The following is a 22,643-nucleotide window of genomic DNA, read 5'->3' as shown; positions in this document are numbered from 1 at the left end:
GGAAAAGATGATGAACACAAAAATGTAAATATCATGATGTTTTGTGGATACTATTATTAAGAAGGAATCAGGGAAGAAAATATATCCAGAAAGTATATGAAACAAGCAGAATGCTGTTTTAATTTTCTTTCTTTTAAAGTCTTCTCAATCCTCAGCTTGCTGATTTTTGCAAAACATGAAAAACAAGACAGTGGAAATTTGAGGTGAAGTTAGATCCAAAGAGAGCAAGGTGGGTCTTGTGCTTAAATGTAGCCATTATAAAAGGAACAGGGCTGTACGTCAGGAGATCTGGCCCTACCAGAGTGGTGTAAAGTGGGTTTAGCGTAAACGAGAATCAGATCTTTGGATTCTGCACTGACTTTGTCACAAGTTTCCTGTGTGACCTTGGACAATCTCTCTAGGCCCAGTTTTCACATCTGTAAAAATGAGGATACTTATACCTGCTTCATGTATAGGGTTTACCTTACCAGTAGCAAAGCACTCCCAGATCCTCTGGTGGCCTGATTTGAGTTCTATTTCCCAGGCTGATGATAACAGCAGAGATTGTAAACTCTTTGGGGGCAGGGACGGTCTTTCTGTTCTGTGTTGGTACAGCACCTAGCACAATGGGGGTCCGGTCCATGACTTAGCCTCATAAGCGCTGTCTGGTAATACACATTAATAAATAATAAAATAATAATAATCAGTAATAAGTACGTTAACCTTATAAGGACCTGATCCCACAACCACTGAAGTCAAAGGCAAAACTCCCATTGACATGAACAGAGCAGGATCATGGCTTAAAAGTATAACATGGAACACAATCAGAAAAGTTGAAGGTGACCTGCAAAGGGATTTTTCTCTTTTATAAAAAGCTCTGTCCCTAAGCGTTAGCGGCTGAATACTGAAACAACACAGTTTGGAGCACATTTCTAATGTAGAAATAAAGGGGTGGAGAAGGAGGAAATAGCACCATGAAAAATCAGCCTGTTCCCCAACCACAGCATCTCAGATAAGATTCCCATCTATGCATAGTGCTGGTAGGACCACTCTGGTGAATGTCTGCCTATGGGGATCAGGCCTATTGCTCCCCATCCTCACTGTTCTAGTCAGGGGTTCTCTGAGGCTTTCTGCTCTTTGCTTTACCTTTACAAATAAGGTATAATGTTAAGAATATTAAAGAGAAGAGGTAAATTAAAACGACACATTACTGCCGAGTGCCCAGGTGGGTTCAGAGGGCCTTCCAGTACATACGAATGTCTTTGAAAATCACTTGTAAGGACATAAATAAAAACTAAACTATCAAGCCATACAGTGTTTAAAGCTTCCCTCTGCTTCTGAGTGCACATAGGAACCTGAGATTGCAGATCCAGACTTGGGGGTGGGGAAGCTGATTCCACAGCATATGCCCCTTGTAGTGCTCTCAGCCCTGCAGGCAGAGAGAGCAGGAGCAGGGGTCCCCACCCAGCAATGAAAGGTACAGGGTAAGTTAGAGCATGTTACAGCAGACAGAATCTGTAATGGCTTGACCCACTGTTATATTGCAATTGTTATTAGTGAGGGTCCCATAGGCGACCTCAGCTCGGGGAATCCCTGATCTAGCACGGCTCACGCCGCAACTGTGCTACCCAGAGTCTGTGGGAAGCTATGATACAGAGTCAAGGGGACTCACCATAGTTTCCTTTTGCCCCTGTGCAGATCATGGGGTACCATTTGTTTAGAGGGAAGGACACTCACCATCGTTCTAGGAGAAAACCCTTCACACCAGTGGAAGAATTACAAGGAGACTCTTGAGTTGAAATAATAATGGGGGAGGAAGGGAAGAGAGAGAGCAAAATTAGAGTTGGGGCAGTATTGTATTCAACTGCAATGAGGTAGCTTATAAATCTCCTATATGTAAGAACGATCAGTGTTCTGTATGTACCTCACATCACTCAGTCAACCATAAGCCCTCTAGCCAAATAAACAGCAATATTGTGGGGCTTTACATACTTCTCCTCAGTAATAGTAGTGACTTTGCTGTGCAGAAGGCAACAGGAGTAGATAGATTAACTGATTTTAAGGGCAGAAGGGGCCATGATGACCTCCTAGAACTCCTGCATAACAGAGGCCACAGATTTTCACCAAATAACTCTCGCATCAAGCACAGTAACTTGTAGCTGCACTAGAGCACATAGTTTATAGACATCCTGTATTGCCAACCCCAAGAATTCAAAAATCTTAAATCAGGCCCCCAAAATCACAAAATTGGCTTAGGAATCATGTATTAAAATAGCAAATTTTAAACCCTTTTTGTTTGCCTTCTGCTTTTTGAGCCTTTAGGATGCACTCAGTTCATGTTTTCAAGTATTTCCATACAAGTATGAGGATTAGAACTTTACTTTTAATAAATGAAAGCAGAGATTTTCATGTAACCACCTGTCTGCAGGAGTTGGGGAAACACCAAACATGGCAAGATTCATGATAAGATTGTAAGAGCTGGCAACAGTGGACCCCTGATTTGAAGACTTCAAGAAATGGAAAATCCGCCACATCCTTGGTTACATTGTTCCAAGGTTTAATTTGCTGACATTGCTTAAAAAAAAATCACCTTTCTCCAATGTGCATGTGCTGCAAGCCACTGGATCCCTTATGCCTTTGTCTACTAGATTAGAGAGACCTTTGGTATCAGATATCTTCTCCTTCCATCAGTACTTCTACACTGTGATCAAGCCACTTCTAAGTCTACTTGTATAAGCTAAGTACTTTGAGCTTCTATTACACTGTTGGGAGGAAAGAAAGAAAGAAAAGGCAGATGCTGAGGGCTCTAACATTGTGTTTGACATTCTCACCCTGATACCCAGTCTAAAACATTGTGTTTGTCCAGTTTTGTGCACCACGCAGGAGATCAGGTAATACATACCTAATACAAACTTTAACTGTACAATAGCAGGTTGAGAAACACGTGTTAATATGGGTTGCAAAAGATAAGTTGGATAAACAGAAAAGTCAGCTTGTTCTAAATTGTATGGAAATTTAAAAAAAAAAAATTCTGGGAGGAGAAAGCAAAAAGCAATTTGAAAACTAAATTTAAAATTTAAACTACATTTTAAAGAAAGTAGTAATGTGGTGGCACCAAAGGGTTAAAGTATTCTGTTTCAGTCAGTCTGAATATAGGAATTTAGCAGCTGACAGTGCATGGTGTGTCAGTCTCTTACAGCTGTTCCAGTAGATTCAAAGACCATCTTTGTTTCTTGAAATATTAGCAACTGTTACTTCTTTCCAAGGACAATGATAGACCAGCTGTTACCTCACAAGATGCAATGTAGTTCAGGTCATATTCTTTAGTAACCAACTTGTAAAACAAGAACTAAATCTTTGTTTGGGTTGGTCAGATTTTTCTTACGTTAGAACAGTCTTTGGAGTCTAACAGTAAAATAATTTACACTCAGAATTTCCATTAGTGCATTGGAGTGACAGAGAAGCTTCGTATGGTTATTAAACTGGATCTTCTATTTCTAAAATAACATTTGAACTCAGAATATTGCAGATTTTTTTTTTGTTGTTTTTTAGGAGGGGGTTGCCATTAAGCTAATTTCTTTCTTTCAAAAATGGCATTATTATTAAGCAGACATACTTTAGTAATGCACATTTGTATGCCTAAATGTCAAAATATACAACTGGGATTTTCAGAATAACCTAAGGGAGTTAAGTGTTCAAATCCCATTACATTTCAATCAATTTGGATGTCTAATTCCTTTAAGCTCTTTGGAAATCCCAACCTAAACCAACAACTGAGCAACTCAGATAGCTGAGCCTTCAACCTAGGCACAGGTAAAACTCCCACTTGATGAAATCTTGCTTATGAAAGACTGCAAGATCTGTTCGCAAAACAAGAACTATTACAGTAAGAGTAACTGAACAAGTTGCATATGTCCTTCCTAAAAACAAAAAAGTAAACTGCTTTCAGCAGCTCAAGCTGAAATAAGCCATTGTTCTTCAGTGCACAGAGACAAATTACCACTTCCAACAAGCTGTCATCTACTTTGAATGAGAAAGACGAAGACAAAATATTGCCACACTGAGAAGACTGGATATTGAATAAAGACTTAAGCTCTGTTTTTAAATTCTGTACTCCTTTACATCATGTAATGGCTAAGTTTGCAGAATTATTGCCAGTTAATTGCTGTGTAAAGAAGCAGCACACAAAGGTATTGTAATATACACTGACAGATTTCACAATAGTTAATAAATTCAGCAGTAAAGAGGAGTTTATTCTTTTTCTATGTTATTTAAATAATCATTTCAAACTTAAATACTACTGTATTAAAATATCCTTGTACAGCAGCTGCAATGCACTGAGTTAGGATGAAGGTATCATCCTACGTGTGCAAGAATGTTAACGGCCTAACTCTACATTCTTTGACTCAAATACTCTAGAAAGAAACCAGATAAACTAGTGCTTTACTTAAACTCTGTTTATCTGAAATACTTACCAGGAATGGGTGATAGAATGCCTTTTGGTAAACCACTGGGATAATAATTGATACATTTTTTTTAAAGTCTGCCTTCGGAATCACCAGTATTTGTGATGAATTGTTGAACAAAACAGTGAAAGTAAAACTAAGTTCTTACAATTATTTTTTTCAGTGTGAGAATACTTCTCCTTAAAGATGAAAGACTGAGAATATCAAATGTCAGAGACTTTAGTTATGCTTAGGAGCAAAGTCTGTCTTACAAAACCAAAAACCTGCCATCACAAAAGTTTTGATTGGACAGAGATAGCAAAGTTGATATAATCTCCTGAAAGCTGCAAACTAACCCAGAGAATACTGCTTCCAGACACCTGTCTGATAAAAGACAATAGTTCTTGGGTTAACAAGATGGATATGCCTGAAAATAAAGTCACTGATGAATTTGTGTCTAATCCTTGAATGGAGAATTGGAGAATTTATTTTCCAAATGGCTGGGCAATTCCACCTTGTTCCGTTTCCATTTCTGCTGCCAAATAGCTATGGTTTCCAAAATCCACAAACTTTTCCTAGTATAAGAAGTTTTCTTTGTTGGCAAGATGCTGAAGCACATACCTAAATTTAAGCATGTGAATAGTTCAACTGAAATCAATGGCAAGACATGGGAACTACCCTTGTGCTTAAAGTTAGGCACATGCTCAAGTACCATGCTGAATTTGGGCCATCAATAGGATTCATTAAGCAGAAAAACTCTGAGAAGCTGGACTATAAGGGAGCCAGCGTTGGTATCTACCCGGACAATACCTTCAGCATTACCCAAAAGACATAAAAGTTTTGTTTAGTTCACAGAAGGCTTTTGAGAGATAGGTTTGAATATTGTCTTCCTCTTTCTTGGCAGATTACAGGTGGAATTCAAAGGCCGGGCTTTGTGTTCATGGGAAGAAGCCAGCTTCCTTTAATTATGTAAAATGACCAATCTCCAAGAACAAAATCCATCCCATTCATCAGAATAGTTCAATACTGGTCATTTTTAGACTAGAATGTGTTACATTTGACTATGAGTATAATCACTGTGTCTTCAGTTTCAGGTTATCGTTGTATGCTGCTATTCTTACGTTAATAAAACACCAAATGACTTTAGTAGGCTACATCAGTGAACTGCATCATCACAATACGAAGGGATAGAGCCAGTTCAGTAATAAAGGCAAGTTTTATTTTAGATCAGGCAATGCATCACTTTCAACCTTCGTAGTTTCATTTAAAAAGGGAATCAAGAACTGAAGTTGTGATAAACTGTGAGATCTGCAATGTTCTAAAATAATATCAGGTACATGACTAAAAGCTGCAGTCTCACCCAAGTCTGACTACATAGTGCAAATCAAAGGACAGAATTTGGGAATGCATATATTTATTTCTTCCAAATTGCCATAGTCTGCAGACTGTCTCCCAAAATTCTCCGGATGCAGGGAGAGAACACCCACTACTATATGCCTTTAGAAGACACAGACTGCTCCCCCCAATTAAAAATTATACTCTTCAGGCTAATGCAGATGGGTCAGGGCTATGGTCCTGCCTTTCCCCATCCTCTTTGATGCACTATTAATCCCAAAGGAGTAGGACGGGATCAAACCCTGCACTTCCCTGAGCGAATGACCTGCAATTCTGAGGAAGCAATGTTGTGTACTGGATAAAGCACTCAACGGGCAATTGTAAGGTCTGGCTTCCATTCCTGGCTTTGCCACTGACCTGCTGTGTGACTTTGTGCAAGTCACTTCGCCTCCCTATGCTTCTCTTTCCCCTCCCGCCCTTTGATGGTCTTGTCTGATAGCACTGTAATCTCTTCGGGGCAGGGAAAGTCTCTCATTATGTGTCCATGTGATGTCTAGCACAATGGGGCCCACAGTCTTGGCTTGGGCTTCTAGGCACTACAGTAATATAAATAATAACAACTCTTCCTGGGTTCTGCATGGACCAGCAAGGGAGAGGAAGGCTCCTCACACCACCCTGCTCACTGCATGTCTGTATACTGGCCAAGCAAAATCTGCCCTGTATTAATTTGTTTTTAACAAAGAGTAAAGTTACAAATGCAATGAAAGTTACAAATGCAATGGGAGCAGGGCTGGCAATCCCACAGGTCGAATCCAAAGCCCTGACAGGCTGGATCCAGCCCGCGGGCCATAGTTTGCCCACCCCTGTTGTAGGCAGTCTAGATAAGTCAGAACATTTCACCAAAAGCTCAGCTGGGAAACCAACTCCTGGATTTTAAACTGAGCACTGTTTAATACCAATGCAGTTGCATTTTATCTGCTGCTTGGAGCCCTTTTCTGTATACCATTACATTACTTAGTGTATGGGGTTGGAGGTAGATCCCTGTTACTCATAGCACCATATTTGGGAAAGGATGCTTTATAGATTCTCCACAATGATGTCATGAATGATGCTATCTTAGCCCCAGTTCAGCAAGGTACATGCCTAATTTTAAGCATGTGAGTAGTCCCATAGTATACATGAGAAATGGGAAAATTTACATTGCACTATTATGCTGAATTTGGGTCATACATCATACGTAAGGACCTCCACAGCTTCTGACCAATGAATAATCCACAGGTCTCCTCGACTCAGCCATGGAGCAGATAAAAATAAAGTTCTCTTGCAGAATTGATTCTAACAAGAAGGAAAAGTGCAAGAGACCAACAGCACTACACTATATTTGCTGGTTTGTTTGTTTTGTGGGTGACAATGGTTATCTAGCACCCAATTTTGGAAGAGGGATGACAATGAAATAATGATCCAGTGATCATAGACACTTCTGGATCAGAAGCTGATTGCAGAAAAAAACTACTGCTGCGTAAGAGATGAAATATTATCCCCAGGATCGCCAGTCATTCAAAAACATAGATATTTCTGAAGAGGACAAAATACAAGTAATACACTCTTGCTTTTGCTTAGCTACATGCTTACATCAGTAAGACGCAGAGTGGCAGCAATGACGGTAGTGTATCCCGGTTTGCTGACTTCTCAGCACTTGACATGAGACAGGACTAGAGCAACGAGGTATGATGTCAAGAGGAAATTCATTAAGATTCAAAGACCAACCAATTGCAGATAGCATTCTTGTCTGAAAAAAGCATAATGTATCCGTCCTTCTGAGATTTCCATCTCTTTTGATGTGGATGAGAGCTTGTTGTACTCGCTACGGGGCTTGATTGTGGCATGAAGCCCCACGCCCACGCAGGGGGATAGTGCAGAACTGAGTGCTGCAGGGGAACACCAGGAGGGTGAATCTCTCCTGGAACATCTGGCAGCAACAGGAAACGTGCAAGCTGCACCATGCCTTGATGTAAAGGGGGAATGGCCTTCCCTCTTTTCTGCTCCTTCAGGGGAAATTTGCTTCCCATGGAGAAAGCAATCCCTGCACTCTCCAGACTGCAGCGACAGATTGTCTCTAACCCTTATGTGGTGTGCACAAGGAGGTGCAATGCTCCATGCACACTTTCCCTTCCCTATGTCCACATACCCATAATAGGACAAGGGACACTAGCTCACAGAATTAGGTGAGATGTGAGAAATAGTATACAAGGCTTGGGCCATCGCCTTGAGCCACGCCTGCTGATTTAGACCTGGGAAAGCAAAACTGTCTTTCCTTCATTTTTTCTCTGCTAAAATATTAAAACATTCGTTTAGCCGTAAATACTTGTCCATTCAATTTGTACCTGAGGGTGGTGAAAATACTCTTCCACTGCTTGCATATGTTAATAGTCTTACAAAGCAGATATGTATTGGGACTTACATATCTGGGAAAGTTAGAAGGTATTATATGGAAAGTTAATGCCCTCCTAATTACTCTGGAGAGTGGCACTCTAATGGGATCTCGTGGTAATTAGATTGTTTAACTGCCTCTGACGATGTTTAGTTGATGTCTAGTATAAGTAGGAATTCGTAAATAAATGTGTGCTTAACTCTAAGCATGTGAGTAGCCTCATTGAAGGATTGTGTTGGTGTTGCTACCCACGTTAAAACCCCAGTGTAGACAAGGCCTTAGTTCCTAGCTGATAAATAAGGCTACATAATAAGGCTACGTTTATGTCATGGATCTCATGGAAGTCACAGAATCTGTGACTTCCAGAGATCTGTGACTTCCAGAGACACCCTGACATTCTCTGCTTCAGCCCCAGGGGCTGCGGGACTCTGAAGCTGGCAGCTAGCGAGGCCCTGGCAGGGTCCCAGCAACAGGCGACAGCAGCGACACAGGGTCCCCCTGCAAGGTTCCAGCGAAAGGTGACAGACTCCTAAGGGGGCCCTCCTCAGGGTTCCAGCGATGGGCTACAGTCAGGCGGGGTGGTGGGAGACAACGGGGGATGCCTCGGGCGAGTGGTTGGGGTGTCTCATTTTCTATTTAGAAAATATCCCTGCAGCTCCCAGCCACTGTGGTTGGAGGGGGGACCCCTTGCAGCTTCCAGCTGCTGTGGGCAGAAGGGAAACCCCACAGCTCCCAGCCACCACGGTGGCGGGAAACCATGGAGCCCCAGCAGCAAAAGTCACAGATAGGTCAGAGCTTCCATGAATATTTGTTTATTGCCTGTGACCTGTCTATGACTTTTACTAAAAATAATCTTACCAAAGTCTTAGCTTTACTGATAAACAATATGAATTAGAAAGAAAGCAGAGTAAGAAATCCCACTGAGGGGCGAAACCTTGGAAGCAGAGGCAGGTCTGTTCTGAAAGGAGAAGGGAGTGCTCACTGAATTTGAGAGAGCTGTGCACCCTCCACCCACACCATCTGTAGGGTTTCCCTGCCTGGGAAGGTGAGGAAAAGGCAGAGTGTAGAAAAGAGGATCCAGTTCTCCACTTTTTGAGAAAACCATATAAGGGGCTTGGAGCCTGAAGGACCCTTTGGGGAGAGGCTCTGCAGCTGCTCTGTGATTCAGTATTACACACACACACAAACACACACACACACACACACACACACTGCCCTGTATACTTGGCCAGCACCTGTCCATGGCTTCACTCCTTCCTATGCTCCCTGCCCCTCCAGGCTGCCATGTTCTCCCAGGAGGTAGGAACAAAGCAATCCCTGCACACCCCTGAATTCAGGAACGGCTATTCTGAATGGTTCTTACACAGCTCATGCAAGGGAGAGCAGCTCCACTGGCCGTCACCTCCTTACTCACCCCCACTATGTCCCTGCATAAGGGCTAGGTAGACTCTGGCCACAATCCAAATCCACCAATAACCCATGGGTGAGGTTCTAAGTCCCATAAAGCTGTCTAGGCTGCAACAGCATATGCGGCAAGTTTTATGGAGAATTTGTCTTTAGTTCAAGTAAAGTATTCCACTAATTTAAAAAGCTGAGATAATAACACCTCCTCATACCTTCTCTCATTGTCATCAAGGTGAGCAAAGAGCACATTCTTGGAGATGGCTTTTGCCAGAGCAGTCATTGTTTTATAGTCCTTTGGAATAACCTGTGGGGGAAAAGATACACACAAAGTTACAGTTCTGGCTTTGTTTCATTACATATCTTGATGTCTAAAAGACTGCATTACTCAATAAAGCTTATGCCCAAATAAATCTGTTAATCTTTACGGTGCCACCAGACTCCTTGTTGTTTTTGTGGATACAGACTAACACGGCTACCCCCTGATACTTGTCAATATGATGGATGCAGCTTGTTTCACGTTGCTGAGTCAGATTTATAATTTAATATAAAACCACCGAGAAAGCAATACATTCCAATTTTGACAGCCTGGGTACAAGAATTAATGTTACTAATATAACAATAAGAACAGATATGTATGGTAGCCTCTCCTCCTCTTGCCCCTCCTCATCTCATAAAATATCCTTATACAGTACGGGGCAAAAATTCAGCAGGAACTGACAGCAGCTACGCAAACTTCTTTCATATTTCATGTATTTTTTTAATAGACTGAGGAAAACACTTTTCATACACTTCCTCTCCCCAAAGCAACATCAGAAGCAATGTACCTCTAAACATAAAACATGAGTGATGTTTCTTTGTCTTACAAAATACAAACATGTGACCTATTCATTTTTTGTGAAATTTTCTTCTTTATCAGTCCATAATATCAAACCAGTGTATTAACAGTATTACTGTATGGTCTGGAAGCAGTTGCATTAAAGGAAGCAGACATCAGAAGGCTGGAGGCAGTAGAGATATTCGGAAGTTGGCAGGTGTAACATGGAATGATTGTAAGACAAATGAATAAGTTAGAGGGACATAGGATGTGAAACCAGGGTTTGGGATTGGCTGCAATCAAAAAGACTACAATGGTGGAGACACCGTATCAAATAGATGATAGGATGCCAGAGAAAATAATGCAAGTGCAACCAAGGCCAGTCTGACCTACAGGCTGACCACTGACTAGATACGGGACATCATATGCAGGGACAGGACCTGGCTGGGCGTAATGGAAAGACAAGTCAGAGACAGGAATGTATGGCAATGCTTTACTGCTCCCCTTGTCTTAAAGATGCTCCAGGATGAATAATGGAGAAAAAATATTCTGGCAATTGACACAATCTCATGAAACAAACAGAACTCCTGCATTATTCCAGTTACTGTACACATTCCTATGTCAGAAGCATCTCCAATCTCCCACCAAAAAATTAATTAAAGAAAATAAGTTAATTAAGCAAAAGGAAAATATTTTGAGTTCTGGAGTATAATCACACAGGAAGAGCAATCTACATTTTCGGAGAAATCCCACAGAACGAAGAGCTGGCCTTCATATCACCAATGAAATCTATAGTCTGAAAAGTAAAGCATCTGACAGTATTTTAGGATGTATCTGTCACAGAGTAGACAGACATTATCCTGATCTAGCAGGGAAAGGGTTAACAATTTGCCATAGGAGGAGGCACAGGCACTCAGGAGGGGTGGAGACAGGTGAGAAGGGGGCCTTAAGGGAGTACAGGGTAAGAAATAAGTGAGGAGGTGAGATATGCTTCTGTACGGTCCTTCCTCTACTCAAAAGGGATCAGCTTTATTTTGCTTAGTTTAGAATCCCTTTGACCCCACAGAGGCTGTGAGTGAGAGTCAGCCTTAAAAGACTGAACTACTTCTTCTTGTTATCCCTTTCACACTGCCCAGGGAAAAATCCCAAGAGACAAGAGCGAAGAGCAGGCCTTGGGCTTGGGGGTTTTATTGTTGGTTTTTCCCTTACCCCTCTTTAATTTAGGCAGAAGTAAGCCATTTTCCCACTGGGAGAAAGGCTTGTTTTCGGCTGTTCGTCCCTTCCCTTATTAATCTGGCAGGGAAGGGATCTTGATTAGGCCAGAGAGCCAACCCAGACAGAGGAAGGCTATTTCCAGTGGGGGGAATGATGCATGACAACCCTTTTGCAGCGTCGAACAAAGAACAACCCTAGAATTATTTTAAGGAAAAGTGCCATTGTCTATAATGCAGGGGTTCTCAAACTGGTGGTCGGGACCCCTCAGGGTCAAGGTTATTACATGGTGGGTCGCAAGCTGTCAGCCTCCACCCCAAACCCCGCTTTTCCTCCAGCATTTATAATGTGTTAAATATATAAAAAAGTGGGTTAAATTTATAAAGGTGGGGGTCGCACTCAGAGACAAAGGAGTCATCAGTAAAAAGTTTGAGAGCCTCTGCTATAATGGTATGCTAAACTATAGTATCTGGTTTAGCCACTAGGTGGCACTATGTATAAAATACACCTCGACCCCGATATAACGCAACCCGATATAACACGAATTCAGATATAACGAGGTAAAGCAGCGTTCCAGGTGGGCCGGGCTGCGCATTCCGGTGGATCAAAGCAAGTTCGATATAACGCGGTTTCACCTATAATGCAGTAAGATTTTTTGGCTCCCGAGGACAGCGTTATATCAAGGTAATGCTGTACCTTATTTAAACAAACTACTGCTATAGCTGGCAGAGCATTAAAGGATCTTATGATGAACACATCTGATCTGTATAAGTAAGCTCTGTAGCCAGTCCATATCTGGTACAGAATAATGTGACAGCCACCTTGGTAAAGGCTCAAAGGCCGAATTCTATCTTCACCAACACAGCTCCCATCTTTTCATGTGTTGTGATATATATACTGCTTACTGTATTTTTCACTCCATGCATCTGATGAGGTGGGTTTTAGACCATGAAAGCTTATGCCCAAATAAATTTGTTAGTCTCTAAGGTGCCACAAGGACTCCTGGTTGTTTCAGCTCCCATTGATTTCCTCTAGTCAAAGGTGTAGAGAAGTCAATGGCAGCACATATACTTATCAGAGGGCAACATTTCACCTTCACTTGAGTAGAGAGTCAGAATTCCTAATATCAAAATAAGAGTTAGACACAAGCTAGCTCACTATGAGAAAAGCTCAGAGCTTATTGTCAGTGTCCTACTCTGCCAGAGAAACACTGGTGTGAGTTCTCTTGCTGCATGATTCTAGCGAGGCTGGAAACATCCTGGATGTTCTATATGTCATTTTCTCCGTTTATCTCTGCATTGCTGATGGCTCTGTCACCCATACTTCTGCAACATCCTGAGTAGATTCATGTGCTGATGACACTGAAGAAAGTATTCCAACAAAACCTCCTAGTTCTTTATTTCTTAGCATTACAAATATTCCCCTAGAATATTATTTAAACACAGTCTGCTTCTAAGAAATTAATTTCATATCATCTCTATGCAGAACACAGAAAATAATCTGTACTGTACTTCGAGCTTTGCAGCAACTGCCTGTCCAGCCTCACAGTAAGCTTGTACTGACATCATTCTTGATAGAAGGAAGTAAACAAAGTTGTGTTCATTTCAGATTCAGCTAGGAACATCAGAAAACATCCAAAGGAATATGGAGGAACACTTCCACCGATCTTCAGAAGAGTTGGACTGGGCCCATAATGAGCAGAGAGAAAATTTGTGGGGGATTTTAAAGTTTTTAAAGAAGATATTAAGAACTGTGGAGAGAAAATACTAAGTAGTTGAAAGTGCCTTTTAAAATATCACGTAAATGCTTTTTTAAACAGTGCCATGCATTAACAGTTTAACTATAGTGTTTTTTAAAATGTACTGAATAGTTGCCAGCATTATTTGACTTAAATGCTGGGAGAATACTCTTCTCTAATTGGCTTTAGGCTGAAAGCTCTCCCAGGTGTCTGTTTCTTGTGAGGGAAGATGCAATAGCAGTCAGTGAGCCCATACCATAAGAGGATGACAAAGGCATGCACCATCACGAACAGAAAAAAAATACCCTGCCCAAAAGTAATGGTTGACAAAATGTGTTCCTATAAAATAAACTCTTTTTGGTGAGAGAGCTACTTCAGACATTGGAGCAACAGCTGTTGCTGGAGGTAACTGTTAGCCAACATTTGTAAATGAAGAAAGAAAATCTTTCCACCCATTGACACCAGATGCCTACAATAATGTTGACACTCAAAAGCAATGAAATTATTAAAACAGTTGCACATGTGTAAATTGGCATTCATTACTCAATCCTGAAAAGGGAGCCAGGCAGTCTATGTGGATCCCTTGCAGGACAGCAAATATTCATGTTAATTTTTAACAAGCTAATATTTCTAATTAAAAATACTACCGTACTATGTATTATAGGCCCATGTTTTTTAGAGAGCTCAGAATCCACAATTAGGACCAGATCTTCTACAGAGCTCAGCACACTGGGTGCTCAGTTATTCTTAAAATTTGTCCATAAATGTACAGCTGAGCCCAACCGTGGGGACTGAGCGCTTGAAAATCTGGCCCATAATGTCCAGTATTTCTGGTGTCACTTATTGATTCATCTAAGATATGCAAAGCTTTTGCAAAGCCAAGTTTAAGACCTTATGAATCTCTAATGTAAAATTAGAAATACCTGAAGATGAATGTGGGATGAGCAAAAGTCCATGCTCTTGGGACCACCAGCCAATGATTAAACACATTTAATTTTATAAACACAAATTGATTTGGTTGAAAGAGCTCCATGAAGTAGAGTCCAGGGCTTCCACAGACTGCAAACTTCTAGTTCTTGCTTTGTTTATTCTTAATTTGTGCTTGGCATTTCTTCAGAAGCAGTGGCAATATAAAATGACCCCAACCATTGCAATGATGCTTTACAGAGTAAAATGTAAACAGATCACTTGATTGTAACATACACTTCAGAATCAAACAGTTGCTAACACGTTACCTTTCTAACATAAGAAACAGCATCTTCCTCAGTGTACACCTCAGCACTGACACCTCCCCTTCTGCGTCGAGCTTTCACCACCGGGTTTGGAGGAGGAGGAGAAATCTCATCGTCATGAGAATCTGACTGGGAATTAGATTTCTGGCGAGCCAATATTTGTTTGCATTCTTCCTGTAAGTGAAAAGAAGATAGAGATGTATTTTCCCTTCATAGCTAGGTAGCTGCCACCCTAAATAAAACTTGGTATATTTCTCTTTGGTAACTCACAGCAATTTATTCATTTCTACATCTTAATCAATGCTTTTACATTTGTGCACTTGTGTGTGTTTTGATGAAGGACAATTAAACACTAGTGAACTGTATGAAGGAAAACCAGCCAACACAATCTGCATGCGATGGGGTATACAAACCCAACACTGGGCTGGAAGGGGTTGAAGGACGGTAGTGAGTCTTGGTAGCCCCACCTCTCTAGCCCTGCAGGGCATGCTCCAACTGGAGAAAGGGTTGAAAAGGGAGGAACCCAGCTCAAAAGGAGGGAGGCTGGGGAGGAGGACAGACCTATCCTGAAGCTCCTGACAAGGGCACTGGAGAAGCCTCCCTGAGGGAATATGGCCATATGCTGAGCCTGGATGAGACTGACAGTTTGTTTTCCACCTTATCTTGGATGTAAGCTGAGAGAGGAAAGCAGCAGTAGGAAGTGACCCAGGGAGGGTAACTCAGAGGACACCTTCGGGTCCAGGCACTGTTTACTCTCCTAGGGCCCTGGGTTGGCGTCTGGTGGAGTGAACAGGCTGGGTTGCCAACTCTGACTAAAGTTATTCCGGGAGATATTTTTGCCTCAACATGATGTAATGTCATTTTCTTAAAATATCCTATTAAAATCTCCCGGATTGCTTTCAATAGTCACCAGGAAGTCAATGCCGATTCTGGGAGACTCCAGGCCAATCTTGGAGGGCTGGCAACTATCTCTGCCCTGCTACAGGAGGGACCCAAACCACCTGCCCCATCACCGCACTTCTGATTAAAGAAGGACCAAAACTGTAAGACATCTCCACCAGGAAGTAGGGTGACCAGGTGCTGGTTTTTGACCAGAACACCTGTTTGAAAAGGGCCCCTGGCAGCTACAATCAGCACCAATGACCAAGCCATTAAAGGTACGGCTGGCCGTGCTGTGGCGCTAAGGCAGACGAGTCCCTACTTGTCCTGGCTGGCACCGCACAGCACCCCGGAAGTGGCCAGCAGGTCTGGTTCCTAGACGGGGGGCCACTGGGCTCCATGTGCTGCCCTCACCCCGAGCACCGGCTCTGAACTCCCATTGGCCGGTTCCCAGCCAATGGGAGCTGGAGAGGCTGTGCCTCCTGCATCCTGGCCCCCTGCCTAGGACCCGGACCTACTGACTGCTTGCAGGGCAGGTGCAGTGTGATGCCAGGACAGGCAGCATGCTGCATCACTGATCAGGAGCTGCCCAAGGTAATCCCATGCCCCAACACCAAGATCCTGCCTTCTGCCCCAGCCCTGAGCTCCCCCCCAAAACCTGGAGCACCTCCCTGCAACCCAAACCCCTCATCCCTGGCTCCACTCCAGGGCCAGCACCTCCAGCCCAGAGCCCTCCCCAGCCCCCCACTCCAATCCCCTGCCTCAACTCGCAGCCCTCGCCTGCACTCCAAATCCCTCAGCCCCACTCCCCAGCCTGGAGCCCCTTCCTGCACCCCAAACCCCTCATGCCTGGCCCCACCACAGAGCCATAACCCCCAGCCCAGAGCCCTCATCCTCTCCCACACCCTAAACCTCTGCCTTAACCTGCAGCCTCCTCCCGCACTCCAAATCCCTCATCCCCAGCCTCACCCCCACCCTAGAGCATGCACCCTCAGCCAGAGTCCTCACCCCCTCTGCACCCCAGCTCCCTGCCTCAGCCCAGAGCCCCCTCCCGCACCCTGAACCCCTCATTTCTGGCCCCACCCTGGAGCCTGCACACCCAGTTATAGCCCTCACCCCCTCCCGCGCCTCAACCCTCTGCCCCAGCACAGTGAAAGTAAGTGAGGGTGCGGGAGAGCGAGCCACTGAGAAGGGGGAATGTAATGAGTGGAGGTGGGCCTCTGGGAAGGAGTGGGGAAGGGGCATGGTTTCTGGGAAAGGGCAGGGCTAGGATGTTTGGTTTTGTGCAACTAGAAAGTTGGCAACCATACCAGGAGGTGGCACTGGGTTTGCTAACCACTAGGCCACCTAACCCATCAAGGACTCTATTACTCTGCATAATTCATAATAATGTGCCATAATGCTAGACCTGACTCTCTCACCAATTATCCGCCAACATATCTTCATTGCTTTCAGTGGTTTAGTACTGCTGTGGGAAGTACTCCTACCACTTACCTTCCAAAATCTTTTTTTTTCCAGTTGATCTATAGAACCTTTGAATGTCCCATGGGAAGATACTCATGAGGGAGTGGGTAAAAGCACAGACTTTGTCATGACTATGTTTCTTAAGGAAAGAGTCTAAATCAAAAGCCACACATTAATCAGACCACTGCACCTCTGCAAGAAGCTCTGTTCCAGGTTTCCCACCACCAGAACACAGCAAACCTGCTGGCTGACCTTTTTCAATAGGTTGTATATTCTGGAATCTCCACTGCTGGGGGCCAATTCTAATCTCACTCCTGATTTATGACAGTGTAAGCAACTCCTCTGAAGTCAATGGAGTCACATCCATGTAAAAACTGAATAAATGAGATCTGAGCCAGTCCCTGGAGTACAATGAAAATTGATGGTTGGTTTAGCGCCAGCTGGCCAAAAGAAAGGCTGTGTTCCGAATTGCCACTCCTGCAAAAACAATATAGAAAACGATGGGGAATCCCCGAAGAGAGACTAACAGGGGAGAGAAACAGTATGGGGAAAAAGTCCTGGGACTTACAAATGTGTGTGGCAGTCAATGATGTTTATCAAAATGTATTATGATCCACTGAATTTGTTTAACTTCCCCAAAATTTAATTTAACAAAACTACTTTCATAGTAGCACTCAAAGTCCCCAGTAATATTAGTGCCCCATTGTGCTAGATGGTGACACCAAAAAACAGCTCCTGTCTTGGAAATTCTTATCTAATTTGTGTGCAACACATGGAGGGAGTGGAGGAGGAAGGATGAGGGTACCAGTGATAGACATGTGGTTAATTACCATCTTAACCAGTTGGTTTTGTTGACACAGGAAATGAGTTATGGTTAGCTCATCAGGTATGACACCAGAAAAGAGTGTCCTACATAAAATGTGTCCTGTTTTACTGGCACATGTCCACAACTTTAAAGCTTGTAAGAAAAACAGATGATTAATACATGGCTTGCCATAGATGTTTATGAATGTCTGACAAATCAAGCTATGCTGCTTATCATTTCTCGTCTTGTTCTAGTCACTTTCTCCACTCTTATTGATACTGCTTCCTTTCTTAATCCAAAAGTACTTTTTACATCAACACTGACTATATTGCTGGTGGCTGAGTTAAGGCACAAATTAGTATTTCTCAAGCTGCATAATTCAAAATGACAGCTCCTAGCACATCCTTGTTTTGGTCAAAGATAATTTTTAAGATCTAAACTACTGAACTTTTCTGGAGACCAGACAAAACGCATGATTCTGCAGCATGCCGAGTGTGCTCCTGTGGGAGACAACCTCCCTTTACTATTTGGAATCCTAGGCACTTCTGCAAGACCCATTGTGCTAGGTGCTGTACAGGCACAGAACAAACTGATTTTATGGGAATATTCACCGACTTGAAAAACAGAGCTCCAAGCTACTGAAAATGTCTTCAATTCTATCTCAAACTATAAATCATGTGGTTAGAGGATGGCTAGACTGGATTTTATACACTCTCAGAACAGTGAATCATGCAGAACATTCTCACCAGATTCCTCCCCACAACATACACACACAGTAAGGGTCTGGATGCACCGTCTTATTGAGAAGAAGTACGCAGCTATAGCAAAGCAAACATTCTTAAAGAACATACAAAAGTTCTGCGCATCTCTAATTTTAATGTTTACTAACGTCAAAATGATCTATTTTTGAAGAATTTCAAATATTAATAACCCACACTGCATTTTTAACTTCATGTAATTCTTCAGTTGTATAATAAACTCTGTTCATTCAGAGTGGCCAAAACTATAAACAGTTTCTCCAGACGCTTGATTGCAAACTTAAAAATCCATACTCCTTCTAAGAAGACAATATTCTGCTAGTAAACACTTTAATTCTGAAAGTACAGTGAAAGGTATACTATTAAAACCAGATAGACAGGTAAATAATTATATAATGTTACTTTGCACTTACACTTTCTTTTCATACATGACATATATTACTACAGAAAATGATTTATTTGCAATGTCTGAATATTACACACATGCTTTTTCTTGTGTTTTGTATATTGTATAATAGGCATCTGTGAAGAATTAATAACTACTATGTCCCCTAGCACAGTACAAATTTGTAAAAGGTTCAGTGAGGTAACATAATATCATAATTCACACGCCTCTTAAACCCAATTACAGTATAAACCAAAAAATATTAAATAATTATAAAAGTGAGTTACCATATGATTCATTTTAAAAAGAAGTCTCTTCGCTATAAACTCTCTTTATATAAGCCGCAGACAGTTGACTGGTTGGCTTTTCCATGTGCTGCTATTTGTAGTCTACGTATGCTTTCCATTACTGAACTCAAGAGTGCTTTTTGAAAACAAAAGCATACCCTGTGTCCAGGGTATTGCTCTCAAATAGCCATCTTCCTTATATCCTGGGGTAAAACTCCATAAACAGAGCAAATATTTTGAAGGAAGAAGAGACTCTCTTAAGATTAGTTCAAACACTGATCATCAGACATAGCTTGCTATGAATGCTTGTGCAGAACTCACTTTCAAGTAAACACCTCACCATTCTTTTGTTGGCATGACAACAGGCTTTCTCACTCTCTATTGGAATGGCACAGAGAATTCACAACAGCAGGGAAATCATATTTTCAATTTAAAATGATAGTCTATGGAGAAAATAGGCATACAGACTAGACCACTGTATAACAGGTGGTAGTATTGGATCAAATCCAATAGCAAGTGCCTTATTTTCTTGACTTTTACACTAGTAACTGCACTGACTTCAGTGGAATTACTCCAACCTTACACTGAGGTAGTAAGAGGAGCCTTGGGCCTGGCATGTGTTAAACCACTACTGTAGTGGAACCACATAAGTTACAAATCCACATCACTGCCTTACAATAATATAAACCATTTCATCTACAAAGAGTGTGATCCTACTGCCACCAAAATCATTTGGGTCCTGATCAAATACCATAAAATTCAAGGCAGTCCATAATATTCCCAGCAAATTCAAGGGAGTTGGACTGTGAACTTGGAGTACTACAGTTGGCAGCTTGGGTGGATGTAGAATTAGGAACAAAAATTGGAAAGGGAACAAGAAATGTCATTCTTGCCTAAAATTAAAAAAAATAAAATGTAAATGTCTGTTTATCTAATGTATGTGTGACGGTAGCTCAGGAACTTGTCCTGGGAGGGTTTGGAGCACGACACAAAAGAATTTAGTGTGCTGACCTCAAAGTAATAGGTCATTTAGTTCTCCAATTAGTGTTTTCATAGAGCATGAGCCAAAGCATTGCAACTGGTCACAATGCTGAACAAGTGTTTGAGTTAGTCTCTTCCTTTCATACTTGAGTTCAAGAGTATGTTTCCTGACCCACAGACTCTCTTCTTTCTGAGTTTGTACATTTTCAAGGAGAAATTCATTTGCAGTAGTTCCTCCTCCCGTATCTACTTTTCATGCTCAGTCATTGTCTGAAAACTCACAATGTGAAAGCACAGAGACCTATGACACTTGACAAGGTACAAATCACTGTATAGCTTTACAATAACATTCCAGAAATACTTTCAAAAGCAAAGCTGGCCATTAAGTTTCATTAAGTGATTTCCACTTTGCTCCCCACAAGTTATTCACTTTGTTCTAAAACTGCCACCCACACAGAGTGCTCTCCAACTGAAATATTTTCTCGTTTTCCAAGTTTAGTCCTCAAGAAAGTTTCTTAATTGATGGCCCTGAAATCTGTGTCCTATTTACCCACAGACAATATGCAACACTGTTAATGACTGAGCAATCTTCCTGATTTTTGCCCCCAGAACTGACCCGGAGTGATCACCACTAGGAAGGAGAAAGTAATTCAGTTTTCATGACCATTCAGTCATTGCTAGAGACTGCCATCTGGAATTATAAAGATTAGAACTGCAATAGACTTATTAGGTCAAACTATTCCACTTTATTGGCAGTGCTGGTTTTATCTCCTCAGTGTGGGACTCATTCCAAGCCTATTGAAGTTGACGGGAATTTTGCAGTTCTCTACCCCTATTTCTCTGACTCTGCAGTCCTCACATCTCTGACTGCCTTTCTGTCAGCTCCGCACCGATGTCCCCCCTCCATCTACATCTCACCAGGGAGAAAAATGAACGTATCTTCTCATCCAATCCTGTCATCATCACCACAGACAACTCCACTATCTGCCCCATCATATAAGCTTGTAACTTTAGTGTGGCTTTTTGACCCAATCCTCAGCATTGCCCCACCTACATCCAGGCTGTTAAATGCTGTCATTGCCTCTTCCATGGCATCTCTGAAATCTGTCTTTTAATATCCATCCCTTACCACTAATGTCCTTACCCATTTCTTACACTATGTCTACACTACAGCCTATGTCGGCAGAATTTATATTGCTCAGGAATGTGAATAAACCACCTCCCTGAGTGACAGAAGTTACACCAACACAAGTGCTTGCGTGCACAGCGCTATGTCAGTGGGAGAGCATCTCCCGCCAACATAGCTTCTGCCGCTTGTGGAGGTGGTTTTATTATTCCGACAAGAGAGAGTTTTCCTGTTGGCAGAGCATCTTCACCAGATGCGTTGCAGAGGCGCAGCTGTACCAATACAATGATCTAAGCAAAACACTATTGCCAAAACATTCCTCTCTTCTTTGACTCTGCCCACATCCTGTTCATCTTCGAATCCCTTCACTGGCTTCCTCTTACCTCCTGTATCGCATTAAAACTTGTCTTCCACTTCAATGCCTTGCAGAATCTCATTCCATTACCACCATTGCCCTAGTTTCGTATATATACTTCACTATAAAGTAGCAAGGCTATGTTACAAAACACAGAAGGTATTTTCAATGTTTAAAAGCTCATAGTACCAAACAGAGAGAACTGTAGCCAAAGGTTCTGCTTTTTAAAATCCAAGCCAAGAATACATCTGTATATATACCTAGTATGTGAAGAAAAAATCACTTAAAACAGCTTCGCTTCTAATAGATAAACATCACTTCAGATTGAACTGCAAGGATATTTTGCTGCACTTTTCAGCAATATCAATGCTTCTGCCTGAAAATTTTCAACTTTGCCAATATTACAGGATGTACAATGCCAAATCCACAGCTGTTTACTTACAGCCAGATTCTGTTGTTCTCATTTATACTGGGGAATACCTAAATCCACAAGTAACGCTACTGAACTCAGTGAAACTAGCCGAGGAATAAGGATTTATTTAGTGTAAGGGTGGCAGAAATTGGCCCTTAGAGCACAGGAAGAAAAAATGATAATTTCTTTGAGGTAAACCATGAAGGCGCCTCAAAAACTCCTCTTTGTAGTATCACTCCTCAGTTATCCATGTTCCATGACACCTCACTGCTCTCCCCCAACATGCTTCCGATGTATTTACAGTGCTTTAGTAAATGACAGAGGTACCAAAAAGATGTGGTTCTGATCTGATAACACTCTGCAAATCAAATTGGCATCCTGAAAAATCAGTTCCTAAATTTCTTTGCTTGCGTTTACTGATTAAATGATACTGCTGAAAAGAGAAGACTAATAAATGGAGAGAAAAAAACAAAATTATGGATAGAAAATGATACATTAAGTCCCTGACACTACTTCCTGGAAACTCATCAGGCTTAGAAACAAATTTCTTTTTCATGTTCTGTAGATAATCTCCATCACCAAGTCCCTGTGGCATTTTGGA

At 42.0% G+C, this 22,643-nt stretch overlaps 1 protein-coding gene across 2 annotated transcripts in view; it reads right to left on the bottom strand.

Annotated features, from left to right (window-relative positions):
- Positions 1-22,643, bottom strand: part of PRKAR1B (protein kinase cAMP-dependent type I regulatory subunit beta) — a 115,071-nt gene that overhangs the window by 79,252 nt on the left and 13,176 nt on the right. For both annotated transcript variants that reach the window (XM_050966346.1, XM_050966347.1), the window contains exons 3-4: positions 14,594-14,764; positions 9,807-9,898 (exon numbers count right to left, since the gene is read on the bottom strand). In XM_050966346.1, coding sequence (XP_050822303.1) covers positions 9,807-9,898; positions 14,594-14,764 — 263 coding nt within the window. The remainder of the gene's footprint in view (positions 1-9,806; positions 9,899-14,593; positions 14,765-22,643) is intronic.

Source organism: Gopherus flavomarginatus, chromosome 9 (assembly GCF_025201925.1).
Source record: "Gopherus flavomarginatus isolate rGopFla2 chromosome 9, rGopFla2.mat.asm, whole genome shotgun sequence".
Classification (NCBI taxonomy): Eukaryota; Metazoa; Chordata; order Testudines; family Testudinidae; genus Gopherus; species Gopherus flavomarginatus.
Note: the sequence above shows the minus strand (reverse complement) of the source record. Positions and strands in the feature narration are given on the sequence as shown.